This window comes from Epinephelus lanceolatus, chromosome 7 (genome assembly GCF_041903045.1).
Source record: "Epinephelus lanceolatus isolate andai-2023 chromosome 7, ASM4190304v1, whole genome shotgun sequence".
NCBI classification, from domain to species: Eukaryota; Metazoa; Chordata; class Actinopteri; order Perciformes; family Serranidae; genus Epinephelus; species Epinephelus lanceolatus.
The window spans coordinates 25,200,335-25,219,152 of NC_135740.1; the positions used below are offsets into that span (position 1 = coordinate 25,200,335).

The 18,818-nt window shown below is 40.4% G+C and overlaps 2 protein-coding genes across 2 annotated transcripts; both read right to left on the reverse strand.

The window, feature by feature from the left end:
* Positions 1 to 754: 754 nt before the first annotated feature.
* Positions 755 to 8,198, reverse strand: LOC117260557 (uncharacterized). Its single transcript, XM_033632528.2, has 4 exons — positions 7,810 to 8,198; positions 5,261 to 5,361; positions 5,098 to 5,173; positions 755 to 3,964 (listed from the first exon to the last, which is right to left on the reverse strand). The coding sequence occupies exons 1-4, from the start codon at positions 8,102 to 8,104 to the stop codon at positions 3,165 to 3,167; spliced, it is 1,272 nt and encodes a 423-aa protein (XP_033488419.1). The 5' UTR covers positions 8,105 to 8,198; the 3' UTR covers positions 755 to 3,164.
* Positions 8,199 to 10,494: 2,296 nt separating this feature from the next.
* Positions 10,495 to 17,586, reverse strand: smtnl1 (smoothelin-like 1). The gene is made up of 5 exons (XM_033632694.2): positions 17,246 to 17,586; positions 13,182 to 13,855; positions 12,969 to 13,083; positions 12,663 to 12,814; positions 10,495 to 11,116 (listed from the first exon to the last, which is right to left on the reverse strand). Exons 1-5 carry the CDS (start codon positions 17,327 to 17,329, stop codon positions 10,738 to 10,740), a joined length of 1,404 nt encoding a protein of 467 aa, XP_033488585.1. The 5' UTR covers positions 17,330 to 17,586; the 3' UTR covers positions 10,495 to 10,737.
* Between the last annotated feature and the right edge of the window lie 1,232 nt (positions 17,587 to 18,818).

An 18,818-nucleotide genomic window follows, 5' to 3' on the forward strand; every position in this document is an offset into this window, starting at 1 on the left:
TGGATTGGGAATATAAATAAAACACACAGGGACTGAAGTGAGCGAGCCTATGATTATAAAACGAGTAGGGGGATTTAAATTCTGCTGCAGAATAAATAGGCTACCACCCACCGCCTCCTCTCTCCTCCCATTTATTTCCGTCTGTCGCTCCCTCTCCCTCACATATACACACACTGATGTCATTTCATTGATTGCCCAAGAACAATGGCCTGAGGGGAAGCTGCATTTCTTGGGGAAGTACAACAACAGCATTCCTCACCAACACGACAAAACTATTGGCACATCAAACCACTACCAGTGACCACCACATCCTCCGCATGTAAATAGATTGATGGCAAACAGCCTCTGCAATCACTTGATTTATATAAATCATGCCTCACCACTGGACTATTTAGGGATGACTGCATCACTGCAACACAGAAGCACTTCTGAAGTGCCAAACTTAAAGTTCTCTCTTTGATATTACAGTAAATACTATACATTTACTCCTTCTGTATATTAGTATCTCTAACATATGTATGCCTTTACAGATCTTTGGGTGAAACCAAATCCAAACAAGTAGGATCTTGATAAAAAATACTTTAGTGTGGGCAGGGTGGAAAGAGGAACAATGCAAGGAATTTCCCCCAGTTTCCTTAAGAGTCCCCCCACGGTGCTACAGTATGAGTAAACCTGAGTCACAATAATCACTGGGAGCAAAAACAATGCTGCACCCTAGAGGTGTAAAATGATAAGAGACTTGTCCGACATTGAAAACTGTTAAAAAAAAACCTCTATATTTATTCATATTTGCAAATCCAGATTACAAATCCACAGACAGAATCCACACTAAATTGATTATTGCCCAGTCTGAAACTATCAGGAAGTACAAAAGAGAGGAAAAGAGAGCGGCAACAGAGACAACAGAGGTAGTTTGCCTTGTAAATGAAACACGCACATATGAAAATGTAAGACAGGTAAATGCCAGGTATGCCACATATTTTTCTCATAATTTTTAATGTTTAGATTTATAAATCCACATCTAAAATTTAGCCATTGTATCTGAGAATTTTTGTCAACTGTGTGATCTGAAAAACTTTCAAAACAGTTGAAAACACTTAAGATTAGCACTTATACAACATTTAATTGTAGCAAGGGTTGGGCACTAAGGCAATATGTACCACCACATGGTTTCCTCCTGCTACAGTTTACAGGAGTTCTTGCTGTCAGACAAGTCAAGATAACAACTGTGAGGGTCTGTAATAATGAGCGTAATGTATACACTGAATGATTACACTGAGCTACAGGTGATAACAGAGTTCGTCATGTCTGGGTAAAGAAGATTTAAGCATTTGTCAAATTTATCTTAAAGCAGGGGTAGGCAGATTAATTTTGGCATCATTAGGCAAAAACTTCATAATAAACTTTGAGCATATTGTAATTCAAGTGTGGTCTGTGAGAACACTAAACTTTAGCACAGTGCTGACTGGAGACTTTTGGCCAATCACAGATCATTTCAGAGAGAGAGGGCTTTCTTATTGGCTGTTCTACAAATGCGCATGCACGTCCCTTTGGTGAAGGCCTGACTCAATGGCAGAGAGTCCTATAGAGAAAGTTGCAACTCCAGCATTTGCAAAAACTGCCTACACTGCAAAGCAACCCAAAAAAGAAGACAGACTTTTCAAAAATAAAATCTCAAAGAGAGACTGACTGACTAAATAAAATGTGTCAATATAAGCAAAGGGTTTCAGAGATAGAAAGAAAATGTTGCTGAAGTTTACCCTTCTGCTGACTGGAGCAAAATGCTTATGGCTGCAGCTTCAAGTTCATGTTTATGTAGTTATTGTTGTTTAGAGCAGTTGTTCCCAACGCTCCAAAAATGGGTCCATTCTGAATGGACCAAAAGTGACTCGTGAATGTATCATGTTTGTACAAAACACACTTTATTTTAAAGTAGAGTGAATTTCTGGCACAGAGTTTTTATTTTGACGTGCTGTTTCCTGCTGTAGAGTGATTAACCGATACTACTTGACAGAGACAGCAAACTAGCTCGACGACATGGCCAAACGCAAGTATGACGCTGAATATATTAAAATGTGTGGACCTTGAACTCATGACTGAGGAGAAATCTGGACCCCATGGCCGGACCAGTTGGGGACCACTGAGCTAGAGCATGAAATCCCAGCGTGTCCTTTGCCTCACTCCCAACAGCTACAACCCACCAAGAACCAAGAGGAGAGTGGGCAGCAGCTCTGTAGAAAGACCCCCAGTTAGCGGCCGCAGCAACCTAAATCCAGCAAGTGCTGACCGAATATGAGCCACAACAGCTGCCGACTGAAGGTTCATCTCCCAAGCTGCAGCCCACTCTCCTCCCAAGGAAGCAGTCTACAGTGGTGAGTTGCGTGGTGAAGGGACGCTGGGCTGGCTAACGTTAGCTAGCTAATTCTTGTCTCATTTGTCGTCTGATAAACAGAGAGGGAGTGGGGCAAGGAGGGGGTGTGAGAAAGCGCTGTGTTTAATGTTACAGTAAAATTAATAAATTAAATAAATCAATGTATGGGAAACACTGGGTTACTGTATAAAGTGCGTGCATATGGCCATCGTTGTCTGGTGGTAGGGGCTTAGGACAGAGAGGGGAGAGCTGCAAGCGGAGGGTGTATTTTCAAATTATGCTTCTTTCTTTTTTTTGCCATTTCAAGATTTCTGCCTACCCCAGCTTTAAATTAAGGTACTGTATATTTTCCTCGAATGATGAATAAGGCATACGTTCATCTGCTTTTCAAACAGTAAAAAAATCCCATTAGCCAGGAAAGATAAATAAAAAGGAATTTTAGTTTTGAAGCTTGTTTACTTATTGCTGGTTTTCCTAGAACTAAAAGAATGCAAGTCTTTTTATACTTAACAGAGGTGATGCTTGTTTGTGTCCTTATTTGAACCTCAACAGTCCATTTATTTTACTGAGAAGTTGTCAAAAAATATACATTGGTGTAGGTGTAGTTCATTAAGTACTTTTAACACCTGACAAGTTGCGCTGTGGCTAAACTATATAGACAAAAGGACCAGAAGATGAGATGCTGCCACAGGAAACACATATTCCCCAAATACACACAAGTGTCAGTAAAAGTAACATGCTGAAGAAATGTAAAATTCCATGTTAAGTTTTTAAATCTATGTATCATTCATGGTCAGAGCACTCCATTAGAGTTGTGTGTGATCATGTGCCTGCGCAGGTTGCTGGGGTTGTTGAAGCTGGCGGTGCACTGATTGCAGGTGTACGGCTTCTCCCCAGAGTGAGTCCTCAGGTGGATCTTCAGGCTGCCGTTCTGCGTGAAGCGCTTCCCACACTGCGTACAAGCATACGGCTTCTCCCCGGTGTGAATGCGCATGTGGATGCTCAGTGTGGTCTTGTTGACGAACGACTTGCCGCAAAAGGTGCAAAGAGCAGGCGACTCCCCGGTGTGACTTGCCCTGTGCACAATCAGGTCTTCACGGTTGAGGAAGCGCTCGCCGCAGAAGCTGCAGTCCAGAGATTTGTTGATGCCATGTGGGAAGACGTTCTGTGGCTGGGTGAACTGGCTGACATGACTCGGGTGCCCCACTTGATTATCACCTCCTACTACTTGTGTTTTTAATGCAGGATTCAATGCTGCTGCTGCTGAAGCCATTTGGGTGGAATGATTTCTTTCCAGCTGGCTGTTTCTGTTATCCTGCATCCCTCTCATCGGGGCTCTGTCACCGGCACCAGTGGTGAAATTCAAGAGACTGTCATGGGTGACGTTGTGGTCGGGAGACAAAGAGCTAAAAGCCTGGAGTTCAGAGGCAGTGAAGAGGGTGTCGCTCTCATCCTGCAGAGGCCCTTCCCCTCGTCCGTGAACACTCACGATTCTCAGGTCCTCATTATCACCTGTCAGGCAGGAGGACTCTAAATTCTGAGTCTGTGTAGAAACTCCACCCTGCGTACTGTGGTTTCCAAAGTCATCCTGACCTAAAAAGATAAATCACACAATGATATTATGAATCAGTGTTTGTATATGAAACTTTTAGACTGGGACTTGAGTCACAAAATTATTTGTGGGCATAATTTATATTAAGAAGCTAAAAGACAATCTACATGATGTGATTGACTCTAAGTTTTATTTCATTTATCAGGCATATCATACACTGCAAAAACAATAGTAAAACATGTCACAGAAGACAAAGGTACCCTTTACCATCACATAGGCTTGCGTTAAAAACAATACATCCTTCCATATACAACTATAGAGCAACGAAAAAATAACTTAACACAGCATCCCATCTTTTTTCGAATTGAAGTTGTACAGGCTATACTTATACCCAGTGCACACCTCATAAGGCACCCTTGCACCACCAACCAGGCAGCCTGTCCCATCTTGGAGTGAGGCCACTTCATAAGCGCTCCCAACAACATGATCTCAGAGCACACACTACCTACAAGTTTAGGATGCATACCCAAAAACTAACACACATAGTTAAGATTAGAATAATGAGCACAGTGAAGACGTCACTGAAAGACGTCAAACTGCCCTTCCTCTACTGTGGAATCAGCCAGTGCTGGACTTTAAACAGTTATGTGTCATGGATGAATCATGCCACTCATCTAGTTTCACTGCACACTGTGATGTAATAAATCACCCTGAAAGCCTACTCATTTACCCAACCTGACATATGTTTCAACACACTGAAGTATGCATAAAAAGTTTGTTTAATAAGATATTTAACTATAAAAATAACAACACCAGGGATGTAATTTGGGATGTTAGTCATTTATAAAAGTGTTGATGATCTGTCTTGTCAGTGTGCAGTGTTTAGACTTAAACAAATATTAAATTGTTTCTTGTTTTATAGTTGAGAGCGCAGGTTTTGACCTCAAAATGGAAATGCTTTCCATTAAACTTCTGGTGCAGGATACATCTTCCTCCAGCTGTGACACACACATACAGTCTATTTTCTGCTATTATGTTTCCTCATTCGTTAATTATGTCAACAAATCTCCCGAAAAGGCTAAACCAACTATTAATCTGTGCAACTATCAACTCTAAGACCAATCTATTTAGCTTCTGCCTGTGAGTCATGCTGTCGCATCTGTTGACTGCTCACCTACAACGGGCCCACATCCTCCGACGTCGTCCTCATCTTTGATCAGGATGACATCTGGGCTCTCTCCATCTGCACACTAACCAATAAAGAGACATATGCATGATGAGCAAACAAAATATCAAACAAAACTATCAGTATCTCAAAGTACTTGTATTTTATTCACCTGCACTTGAGTGGCAGCGGAGGAAGTCTTGTTCTCCGGTTGTAGAGAAATCGAAGCAGCTTCCCCAACTGTCTTTTGAGCCACTGGTGGCTTAATGACAACTGGAGGAAAGAAAAAGACAAAATTTCAGGACCACTGATAGTGATATAAGGGTAAGAGGGGTGAAGAGTTTAAGAGGTGGGGACTATCACTGTCAACAAAACCAGAATTGAGAATTAAATGCACATAAACAACAAAATGACAAAGCTACATTTTCCAACAGCTCATTTACAGTCTGAATTTCGAATCTGTTGCACTGACTCAAATTGAAGGCACTGCATTGAAAACTGGGCCTGTAAACTTGTGTTAATCACTTTAGTTTGAAGAATTAGCAGCGGTAATGCTATAAATTGGACATGGTGAAGTCAAAGATGAGCTTTATTTGACTGACAGCTGATCAAGACATCTCCTGAAGGGTATCCAAAACAATTTGTTGTGGATCACTTAGGACTAAAGCATCTGCCAAATGTGACACAACGTGGTTCAGTCTCATCACACACTCTCTCCACAATATTCTGCATATAGTATGACACTATATACTTTGACCTGTGTAACCTGAATGTCTATTTTCTGAAGAACATATGCGCGATTACTGCAGCTGCTGCACCTGCTTGCATCCAAGGAATTAAACGTTTTTTTTTTCTTTTGTACCCCGTGGTTCATGACTTATTAGCCAAAACATTATGTTCTTAATAACTGGTCAAAGGGTGATGCTATTGATGACATTTGATTGTATGCCCTTGCCTACAGACTGCCATTCAATTTCAATCTAAATATCTGTTTTTCTGTCAATCGCTTAATGAATTAATTAATCGACAGCTACTTCTTATAACGAGTTAAATTACAACCCTACTTCCAATAAACTTGGGATGCTGCGTCAAACATAAATAAACATAGAATGCAATGATTTGCAAATCCGTTTGACCCATATTCAGTTGAATACAATCCAACAACAAGATTTTTGATGCTCAAACTGTTAAACTTTATTGGTTTTTGTAATAATACACTTATTCTGAATTTGATGCCTTCAACACGTCCCTAATACGCTGGGACAGGGGCAACAAAACACTGGGAATGCTACAAAAAAAGCACCTGTGTGGATCATTACACTGGTGAACAGGTTAATTATTAACAGAATTAAGTATCATTGCCTGGTATAGAAGGATATCCTCCAAAGGCTCAGTAGTTTACAAGCAAGGATGGTGCAAGGTTCACCACTCTGCAAAAAACTTTGTGAGTCCATTTCTTAATCTACAATTGCAGGAATTTAGGGGATTTCATCATCTACACTCTATATCATCAAATGATTGAGAGAATCTAGGGAAATCTAAGGGGTAAGGCTGACAGCCAACACATCATGTCTGTGACCTTTGATCCCTCAGTTGCCCCTGCCTTAAAAACCGACATCATTATATAAAGTATATCACTACATGGGCTTGGGAACAGTTAGGCAAACCATTGTCTGTAAAAACAGTTTGTTGCTGCATATACAAATGCAAGTCAAGACTCTACCATGCAAAGTGAAAGCCATGTAACAACAACATCCAGAAATACCACTGACTTCTCTGAGCCCAAGCTCATCTGTGTTGCGCTTTGGTCTGACGACTCCACATTTCAAACTGTTTGGCTTTGTAGTAAAAGAGTGCAGGTGCTAAACTGGCCTGACTCCAGTCCAGACCTGTCTCCCACTGAATATGTGTGGTGCGTTATGAAGCACAAAATACGACAAAGGAGACCGCAGACTGTTGAGCAGCAAGAATGGGAAAGAATTTCACTTTTTAAAACTTCAGTAATTAGTGTTCTCAGTTCCTGAATGCTTCCTGAGTGTTGTTAAAAGAAATAGTGATGTAACCCAGAGGTAAACTGTCCCAACTTTTTTATAACGTGATGAAGATGAAAACAATTACATTAAATATTTTCTCTTTATACTGTATTTACTGAATATAGGTCAAAAAAGATTTGCAAATCATTCTATCCTGTTTTAATTGATGTTTTATACAGTGTCCCAACTTTTTTATGAATTAGGGTTGCAGTTTTAATTGTAATGGAAACACATACACAGAACTGTACACACACTTCATACACACTTGTAACTTTGATTATAATTTAAGATGTTTTCACAGTCAGTGTTTGATAAGATGTTGAATTACCCATATACTAACTAACTTTAGTACACTAGTCATAAACATGTAATGTGAAGTGACTCAGATCCAGCTCATATGTCATGAACAGACACATCACCTTCTGGGCACGAGGGCAAGCCGTGGTGAGACGAGATGAGACGAGATAAAGAGCAGCCGAGATTTATTAGTAGTTTATAGACCTTTTGTTATTGCAGGAGAACCATTGAAGAAACTTATACAGCACGTTGTTGTTAAAATAAAAGCGACTGGTTGGACTCTGTGGGTCTTTAAAAAGTGGCTCTGCAGGAGGAGGGGGGGGGGGGGGGGGGGGGGCGTTACTTGTTACTCGAGTATGAAGTATTTTTTAAAGTGAAAGTACTCCGTTACCTTGTGATCTAGCCCGTGGTTTGGGGATATTCCCTCTGATCGGGGAGAAGCGGCTGGCCGGCCGGTTGCTCCTGGTCTGCAGCCTGAGGGAGAAGAGCTCACTCCTCATCACCTTCATCCTCATCCTCAGGGCTTCGTTTTCCTTCAGGCTCTGGGTTAAATGCAGGCGGAGAGACGACGAGCTCTCAGAGAACAGCTGACTGATTTCTGTCACCGCCGCTTTCACCAGCACGTCCATTATGGACAAAAGCTGCGACTCCAGGTTCAAATTGGCCGGCGGCATGTTTGTCGACATGTTTCTCTTTGCTGCCGCCGAGAAATATGCTGGAAAACAGCGCTACACAACCGCCGGGCTAGCTCACAAAAGGAACAACACAATGGCCTTTCCGGTAGCATGACGCTCGTTACCGTAATCCCTATAAAGCAGGGGCAGCTTTAGTTCACGTTTTCCTGGTTCACGGCCTCTTATTCTGTAAGGTCAGTGTTCATATACAATAAAACCTGATCAATAACCTTGGCTGTAATATCGACTGGCAATAACAATTATTATTAAAGGCACAACTAATTATATTTCACCTATAGCCTAATGAATAGATATTAATAGTGGTGGAAAGTAATTAGGTACTCAAGTACTGTACCCAGGGGCGTAAATATAGACAGTGCAGACAGTGAGTTTTCTCTGGGGTCCGTGAGGTGGGGGGCCCACGGAGAGAGACGGCCCTCCGACCATGTATTGGGTGGAGGATGGGCCCTTATGGGTGATTGCCACATTGAAAATATGCCTGTGTTCAAAGAAGAACTCTCATTAAATTAAAAACAATGTCATTTGATATGTGTCCAATCCATCCATCCATCCATCCATTTTCATCTGCTTATCTGGGGCCAAATTGCAGGGGCAGCAGGCCAAGCAAAGCACCCCAGATGCCCTTCTTCCCAGCAATGCTTTCCAGCCCCTCCTGGGGGACCCCAAGGCATTCCCAGGCCAGATGGGATATGTAGTCCCTCCAGTGTGTTCTGGGTCTGCGAAAAAGGCAAACTCATCTCTGTCATATTTATTTTTTCTTTTTTTAATAGTCAACGACATCTTTAACAAAACCATATCCTTAATCTATTACTATAAATCAACTGTTCTATAAATAAACTGTCCTATAACTAAAAATAAACTTTATAATTGTTAAACTAATAATTTTTGAATTTCTTACTTTCTTTGGTATTTTTTGTTGCACAGATATGCAATGATGATTGCTGGGTAATATGGATGTTGATGTCATCCATTGTCAAGTCTCTGATCATGTGAGGAGACGATATGTGCACGATGTGCAGTAGGGTCCATTGTCACTACCTTACGCCATAGACTGTACCTAAGTATAATTGTGAGGTACTTGTACTTTACTTGAGTATTTCCTTTTTTTGCTACTTTATACTTCTACTCCACTAAATACTGGGGGCAAATATTGTACTTTTTACTCCACTACATTTATTTGATAGCTTTACTCAGTAACTTTGCAGATATATGTTGTTAAACTAATACATTATGATATATGATTACAGGTTAAGGTGACCAGTAGTATATAAAGTAAGTAAAATGAGCTCCACCTTTACAAGGTGCAGTAGAAAAGTGATGAATACTTCAATGCATTAATAATTATAATAGTATTATTACCATTATTGTGAAATGGGCCATTCTGCATAGACAGTACTTTGACTTTTGGTACTTTAAGTATATTTTGATGCTAATATTAAAATTTGAATGCAGGAATTTTACTCATAAGAGAGTATTTCTACTCGGTGGTATTACTACTTTTATTTCAGTAAAAGGCCTGAGTACTACTTCCACCTTGAGGTAAAGAGTCAGTAGCCTAACTATACAGAGATAACTACATTAAAAAGGCTTGTTTTACTTGTGTAGACTTTTTTATTTATTTATTTATTTTTATCAGAAACGTTTCAAAATGATTTTCAGTGAGGTATTAATATCGTGTTCTGTCTGTATTTTTATTTTTTTTTGTGGGTGTGTTAGTCTTTATTTTAAAAGACCTGTCAGCCAGTCTTTGGTTATCCATTGCTATTTATTTTGATTGGGGGGCAATCCTGTTCTTAATAGACCTCTGATTCACTCTTGAACAACATAAAACAACAAATGTTTTATTACTGGTAGGCTATACAACAAAGAGTAGAAACCTTAATTGGCTTAAAGTCCGTTCATAAAAATATTTTCAGGCAAAACATCTCGTGTACACAATAAATTATAACCTCATAACTTTGATTTCTTTTACTTTAATTGTAATGCTTTAGACTTCTCTTTAAAGTGTAATATAGGCTAATTTGTGTAGACCTACTACTAATATAAATGTACTTTTACAGGGTTTGTGGCCTGATTTCACATTTATCTGTAAGTCACTTCTTAACTTTTATTTTATTGATACTTATATTCTATTTGGCTTTATTTAACTTGTTTTACTTTTTCATATGTAGCATCTTTTGCGCTTGTCCAACATAGTATAACTTTTTTGTAAAGCGCTATAACTATGATTATTGTTATTATCATTATTATTATTACAAAAACTGTCTCTTTGGCAAAAAGACAACCCATTGCCATTGTGAATGCACACCATCAACCATACTGCTGTCATAATAATCCTTAATCATCCTTCAACTCAAAGAGTTTCTTGTTGCACAAATTACTTTCCAATTCACAAGGTCATTGTTTAATTCATTTTTTCTATAAATACACAGCAAATGGTGGAACTGAATATTTCTTCTTTATGTGCTCAAAACAAACATATGCAACAACAAAAACACACAAACATAAAGATAACTAACATCACATTGCCTGTAGTCAATCCAACACCAGACTAAGACTTAAGCTACTCAGGGAACCATCAGCAATACTTTTGGTCTTTTCAGTCTCTTTCCGTCAGTATTTTTCTAGGACTCTGCCTTGACTAACATCCCTCCATCTCCCTCCGTCTCACAGCTGTCTGGTGCATTTTCTTCCTCACCAGCTGCCTCTGCCTCTTCAACATCTTCCTGTTTCTCCTCTTGGCTCTCTGTCATCTCAATCTCAGCAGACTCTCCCTCATCCTTCTCCGGTGACGCCTCTCCTGCTGCATCTCCCTTCTCTTCTCCCTCATCACCAACTTTTTTGTCTTTCTCCGCTGTTTCTTTGTCCTTCCTCTCTTTCTCTATTTTGGAGAGGCTTTGGCAGAGGGACTGGACGTATGTGAACACACACATGGGGTCAGGGTTGTTGCCCATCATGAGCATGTCCTTCACTTCCAGCAGAGGGTAGCAGTCGGCCAGGGACCTGAGAGTGGGAGAGAGTGGGAGGTGATGAGGGGACAGAGGAAAGGAGAGAACTGAGGTGAGACAAAGCAGTGACATAGAGTAACTACTTAGATGTTTAGAGAGAGTCCTGACCTTCTTACTGATTTACTGGTACAGTAATTTTAAATATGCAAAACAGGAATAAATGGGGCAACATTGTCAAGGTAGTGAGTAAAATAGTCAATTTAAACTATCCTCTCCAAGGAATTTGACATCCTTCCCTCCAGTCAGATACAGGTTTGAGAAAACTAGGTGCAAGAGGTTTGAGGTGTCACTTATGTGCAATAACCACTATTAAACCTACATTTTTGGCAACATGGGGGAAGCGGAGACAAGTTATGAACACTGAAATATCATCACCCTTTATGTTGAAATGGCAAACATGGTAGCAAGCCGTTGCTTATTTACACATCCAACAGTTATGAGCAACATTATCATTCATTTGGAGTCATGTTTCTGGCCATCTAGTGAATGTAAGTCCAATATGCACTCTCTTTTAGCTGTCTTTGGTCTCTACCAACTGCTGAGAGAAATATTTGTCTCTTTAGCTCCTAAATTCTCCACTATGTTCACCAGCCAGTTGCTCATTGTGTCGGTCTGCTGTTCGGTGCTGAGCAGGTTTTTTCTGATTTCTATTTGTAGTCCAAGTTGTATTGACCAATCATATGCAGATAACTTTTTATATAGATTAGCTGGAATGAGATGCACACAGAAGATGAAGTCTTGACACATATATGTGCTTGCTTCACTGGATCTCCTGAATATGCTTGACGTCATCAGACTGATAACTGATGGGTTTTGAGATTGCTGAACAATTAATGTACAACCTATATTTTCCCCCTGACTGCTCCGTGACAGCAGTGACAGTGAACTTAAGTAGTAAAGCTGTGGCCTGGACAGCTCCAACCTACAGCAACAATGAGGTGAAACTCAGGATAAAGCCCTGTAAAGCTTTGTACATATCCCATGTAATCGTGAGCCATTAATTTGTGCATAATCGACATATTTTGGAAGGCTGCGAGCATTTGACCAATGTGCTTATGGGAGTGCACAAGGAAGCGGTCCTGAGGAGTTTGTAAGGAGGCAGGTTGGGGTGGTGGATAGGTCACAAAACATAGGACTTTCCCCTGGAGACCTAACCTCCATAACTTTATGTCAATTATGTAATTTTATATTAAGGACATAACGTCATTCATGGGGCACTAATTCATAGGACATCATAAGAACTGTTGTATAAGGATATGTTGTGTTATGATAAAAAAACACTTATTATAGCTGCTTTAATTCTAATACACTAAAAACTGCTGTTGGTTCCCCTCAGAGCGTAGTGCTTCCCTAATTCTTAATGTTGTTATTGTATTATATATTTTGTGTATAGTACCAGAACTTTAATCGTCTGAATGTGCTGCTATAGTGTTAATGTTTTATGCTGTTATGCTGCAAGACAAACTTCTTCTTGTGGGACAATAATGATCAGAACTGAACCGAGAGAAGAAACATAGAGGAGAAAATGAAATACTCCATACTCTGCAGTTTGGAAGGCCAGAGTGAAGTTTTTCTCCCTCTCCTTTGAATTCAGGGAGCTGAAGTCAAAAGCATCAGGAAAGTAACGATGGATCAGAGCACAGAATGCCATCCCGTCACTCCAGGATGATGAGAAGTTTTCTATCTCGACACCCTAAAAGGTCAAAGGTCACATACGTACATGACAGTGAAAAGACGGACAGAGCAAAGCACATCTACACCGAGGCTCAGTTATATTGTTTTGTAAATTCTCCTTTCCCAAATCCAGACAACAAATTTGGTGATGAAGACTGTTGTGTTGGACTCACCTCATAACGGCGAGTCTTGTTTTGACACCAGTGAAGAATCTTCTGTTTGATAGTAGCTCCTGTAGCTCCAGCTGATGCCGACTTCTGAATTTTGAAGTTGCGGGCTATTGGTGTCCTAAAACATCACAACATCGTACAATTTCTAATGAAACCTTTATCAGACTATATTTACTTTAACTTATTTGCGGTACTGGGTGTCATACAATGACTTACTCTGGTGCACCTTTTTGGAATTTGGCAATGATGTCATTTCTAGCGGCTGCCCTTATAGAGCGTGCAGATTGTTTCGGTCGTGAGAGAGCAGAGGAGGGAGGACCACTCTTTCTTTTGGGCTTTGCTTGCTTTTCCACCTCTGCTGGCTTCCCTTTGTCTTTTGTTTCTACATTCACTTCCTCGATTTGTTTTTTCTTCTCTGCCCCTTTTGCTGCCTTTTCACTCACATCTTTTTCTGCTTCTTCTGCCTTTTCCTCTGTTTTACTCTTCTTTTTCTCTTTGTTTTTGTCCGTCACATCCTCTCCTTCTCCCCCAGTCTCACAGCTCTTGACCTCTTCCACCTGCTCACCTTTCTTGTCTTCATTTTTCTCTCCCTCTCCATCTTTTTCTTTGCTTGTTGGTTCAGTATCTTTCAGGTTGACATCAGTAGAGGCTTTGTCTTTATCTTGTCCAGCTTCTGTGGCGTCACCTTCAACATGCTTTGATGGAGTTGTCTGGGCCTTGTCTGTGTCTCCAGCGCTGGCCTCCTCTTCTCCTCCCTGCTCTGGTACTGAATCCTCCTTCATCTTCTCCTCCTTCTCCCCCTCCTTTGTTGCTCCCTGACCTTCTGGTGTCTCCTCTGCTGGAGGCTCTCTCCCTGGGTCTTTACTCTCTTCCAGCTCTGGCTCATCTGTCTGGAGGACACACAGTGTAAAACAGAGTTTAGTGATATGACAAATCCATCTACAAATACTGTCTGATAAACAGGTTGATGCATGTTTGTGCATTCACAGCCCTGTCACCATGATAAAATGTTGGCATCATCCATTTCTGCAAACAGAGAGACCACATTTGTACATTTCACACGTATCATATTAACATTTCTAGAGTGACTTAGTTCATATTACATGTGTATGAGCCTAGTTTCTCATTAAGGAGGATGATGGTATGGTGGGTGGTGTAATGCCTAAGTCAGACAGCTGGGTATTTTTAATGACACATAAAGACATTTGCAGCCATGTTTGTGGTGTCAAAACTAGGTATTTTAAGCCTAAATATGAGGTATCCTAACCTTGACCAAGTGATTTTGTGCCTAAACCTGACCACTCAGTAGCCACAGCACTGTCACAAAATGAAATTGAAATAACAGCTACATATAAACTGTAAAATTTAACACATCTGTGGCTGTTAAAAATCAGTTTGGCCTCTTGGACTCTCACTTCTTAACATATGCCCAATTATTTTCTATTCTAAATAAGAAATGTGAAGAAAGAACAGTTCCTGTCTCATGTCCAGAGAGGATCAGCTTCTAAAGAAGGCAACCCTGGCAAGAGGTGTGGTCTCAGATATCTATAACTTAATGTCTATAGCTGCCCCTAATGCATATTCTGTCCAGCTGTCTTGGAGGCATGACCTAAATACATTTCTGACTGCTTCCCAGTGGTGCATAATTTGGGGTTCGGCTTTGAGATCTTCTAAAATGTGAGATTAAGGATTTTTCCATATAAAATTCTGTGCAGAGCATATATTACCAAGATTATCCAGATTATCCAAGATGGATGGCAAACATCAAAATTTATGCAGGCATTACTGTGGCAACTGAGGTTCTTTATTCCACTTGCTCTGCGACTGTCCATCTGTTAAAACACTCTGATTAGAAGTGATACATCCTATGTTAGAGTTTTTCGATGGACAATGATTTTGGAGACTAATTCTTCTAAACTGTAAAGAGTGTGAAGCAGCCACTTCTCAAGGGACTCCTGGCTGAATGAATACCTGGACTTACTAAACATGGAACGGGCAGCCTGCCTGTTGAAAGACTTCGATAAGGGGCTAGAGGACCACTGGGACACTGTCAATGGAAGTATGCGATCCAACGTACGTTACATATGCTACATGAATGTCACCCTTGCATCCTCACCCATCCCTTTTTTATTACTGTAAATTTTCCTTAAATTTAGCTTGTACCACATGACTGAAATTCCACACTCATCATAACGCATCATAACAAATCAAACCATATCTGTGATAAATGAGCAGCATCATCTGTTGAGGAAAGACATGATATGCGGTTTAAAGGTTTAAAGTTGTTTTTTCCAAGCTACTTGTGAATGCTGATGGATTATCTTCAGTATCTATGTATTCATGGGATTGGGCCAAAATATCTAGAAAATATATCGAGATTTTTACTTGGTGTGCGGGTATTGGCTTGTCATGTTCATGTTTCATTTCCAATATGCTCTCCCTTGGCCACAGTTATATTTCTTGTTGAAGTTATCATCCAAATGGGAGACTAAAACATGTTTATTTGTTTGGAAGGGCAATGTATCACACATCTGTCAATTATTATTATTATTATTTTTATTTATTTTTTTTTTATTTTTTTTTTTTACAGTTTATTCTCATTAGACCAAGAGGGGTTTTACATCACCTGTCCACTCATAAATGTGTCACATGGAGATCATCTAAAATAAGCCTGACTGGGCCACAGGAGAGTATGGAGTTAGTTAAATGTGCCTGTGGGCACACGCCCAAAGGGCCAGGAGGCCCCCTGGACCATAGCCTCTGTCCGAAGTTTTTAACACTTGTTGTTGGAAAGTCAATCAAACGGCTCCAGAGAAATGCAAAGTGACCACAAGGAGACACAATACGACCACAACGAGAGGAAAACGAGTTGCAAAGAGACACAAGCAGCTACAAAGAGTTGCAAAAAACTACACAGTGAGGTAAAATGACTACAAAGAGACTCAAAACAACCTCAAAGGGACACAAAATAACTACAAAGAGATGCAACATGACCACAAAAAGACTCAAAAGGGAGTACAAAGAGACAACAAATGACCATTATCAAGAGAGGTGGGAGGCCTTTTACATATCAACACCCATGGGCCCATTGTCTGATAATCCGTCCATTAGCTAAACCAATATAAAAGACCATTCGCTCAGAGCATGACCTCTGTTTCACTTCATTTATTTATAATGGATATGGTTACTGTTGATTTTGTTCATTAGTCTGGACGCTCATGAAGAGTTTTAGTGTCCAGCCATGTCCAGTAAACAACTAATGATGGTTTATCACTTGAATAGTTTGAGATATTTACTATTCCCACATAATACTGACGTAAATAATCTAAGGCAAAATGTATTAATATCAATTGAAGGACATACACAACTAGAAGCCTGACCCTGCTTCTGTTTCACTATGGTTATAAATAAAACATTGACAACAAACAAACAAACAAACAAACACAGACTAGTTTTAATCAATCTGGTGACAGTCTTGTTCGAACTACTAAGAGCATGATTTATGATTGTGAGTTAACATTATGTAAGATGTACTAAAATTAGTGTCTACACTTCACTCTAGGGATAACGTGGTCCTCAAACCAAAGAGCATAATGTAATGTGAGACCTGAAGCTCTACGCTGGGATTTGATGAGCATCTCAGTTATCTGAATACAACTAAGAGGTTGAACTTTCAGATAGTAAATATGCCTTTTGTAGTTTTTAAATTGAACCTGACAGATCAGCGTTATCCCAAAGGTAAGTTTTGAGCCAGAACTAATCAATGAGCAAACCTCCTCTGGCTCTCGACATTTAGATAGTTTCTTGAGTGTGATCTTAAGTGTCTTCATGAGTGTCATTGATACATTTTAGAATGAAAAGATGTCATGACTACATCAGTCGGTGAAAATTTTGGCTTTAGAGATGAATGTAATCATGTTTGACATACTGTATATCTGGTAAAATGTCACTGCAGGAAAAGTCACACCAGGTCAGGCCTCGCACCGGTGACTCATCAAAGGGAATAGGAAACTTCACAGTGTGTGTGCATGCGCATTACTTTGCAGAACTTGTGTGTCTCTGTGTGTGCTCTACAGGAGTATGAACAGGTGTAGCACAGAGAATTCAACCCAAACCACTTCAACTGTCCTGCTGTCCGAACACAACACCTGCCACAGCCACAAATACACTCACTGTTCCTGGAACACATAGTCACACCGGTCATTGAGGATTTTACAAATGTAAAACGCGTTTACGCTGCAATTTAATTTATCAAGCTAAAAAAAAAAAAAAACACAGACCTGATTGTTGTTGTTGTTGGTGTCAGTCTGAGCGGTCGTCTCTGTGGACCCAGATGTCTCCTTATTGGACGATTCTCCATCCATGATATCCAGAAATGTCTGTTTATCCACTGGATCAAAGGTCAAATCAGACTTTCCTTAAAAACTAACACCCCAGGACTCTCAAATGATCACTTCTACCTTCCCTAGAAAGTTTTCATTCAGTCAGAGGTGAATCCTCCTCACAGGCAGCCTGCTCAGTGTCTCACTCTCTGCTTCTCGCCACTCTACTTTCCTTCCCTGTCTCCCATGTCTCCCCCTCTCTGTCAGCACTGCCCCCCCTGTTTGTGATGTGTGTGTTGGTTTGTGGATATCCGCCTTCACCCCTCTTCACCCGACACCTCCACCCTCTGCTTTGTGAGGATGCCTGTGCTTCTTTATCTGAACTTTGGAACAACACGGGGTCCCGAAATAGAGTCACAGTGACATAGGCACAGTCCAACAGGCCAGACAGCTGCGTCTGCTGTGGAAACCGCGGCTGTACACACACGCATCTTAAACACGTGGGTGCACGCATACAGTCCTTTAAACATGCTCACAGACACACTTCCTTTTTGTTCTTAATATAAAATGTTCTTTTGGATATATTTGCACCTCTTCGTTTTATTGCCAAGAGTTAGAAAAGAAGCTCAATACCACTCTCATGTTGTTGGTAAATATGAGGCTACAACCAGGAAAAGGTTAGCTTAGCTTAGCATAAACAAAATCTGCCTATCAGCACCTTTAAAGCTCGCTAACTGATCAGTTATATCTAGCTTGTTGAATCTGTGCCAGGATAGTTCTTGCTCAGCACATAACTCCCCAAAGACACCAAAGAAAATGAACTTTTTCATTAAAGGTAAGTAAGAGTAGTAGCCTACATGATATCCAGTGAATACCTGTCCCCTCTGTCTGCCTTATTTTCAGTGCAGCATCAACTGAGACCTTCACCTTCTTCTCCCATTTGACTCCCCCTGTCTACCATTATCTAGCTTCTCCACAAATGGTTTTCTCCTCTCTCTTTTGTTGTCCTCCCTCTTTACAGTCCTGTAGCTCATATCATGAAACATTCAAGAGGCACATACATACAAAGTTGATAGGTGACATGGTTAACTAAGACTAGTCCAGCTTCTCAACTAAGCATCCTAGCCAAACAGTGTATCTCCTCATTCAACACAAAACAGATGGATTTAAAAATAAATGTCTATCTTTATTCCCACTCTGTCTGTCATTATCTTCTCTTACCCCCCACATCCTTCTCCTCCACCTCCCTTAAGTCCTGGGGGGCTATAAATATGTCAACGCCTTCTTGTGTATCTGTCCCACTCCCTCCTGCTCAAGCACAACCATGCATCTGTTGCTCTTTGTATGTTTGATACTGTTAAAGGGAACAGGGAAAACAAAGGAGATATTGAGAGAGTTACGTGTACGTGCTTATGAGGACAATTGTAATGGATGGCAATACAATGTATGTGTGTGTGTGTCCATGGGTGGAGTCAAATGATGATGTGATTGCCCTTGTCGTTATTTTTTGCCATCGTTCAGGGATCATCTC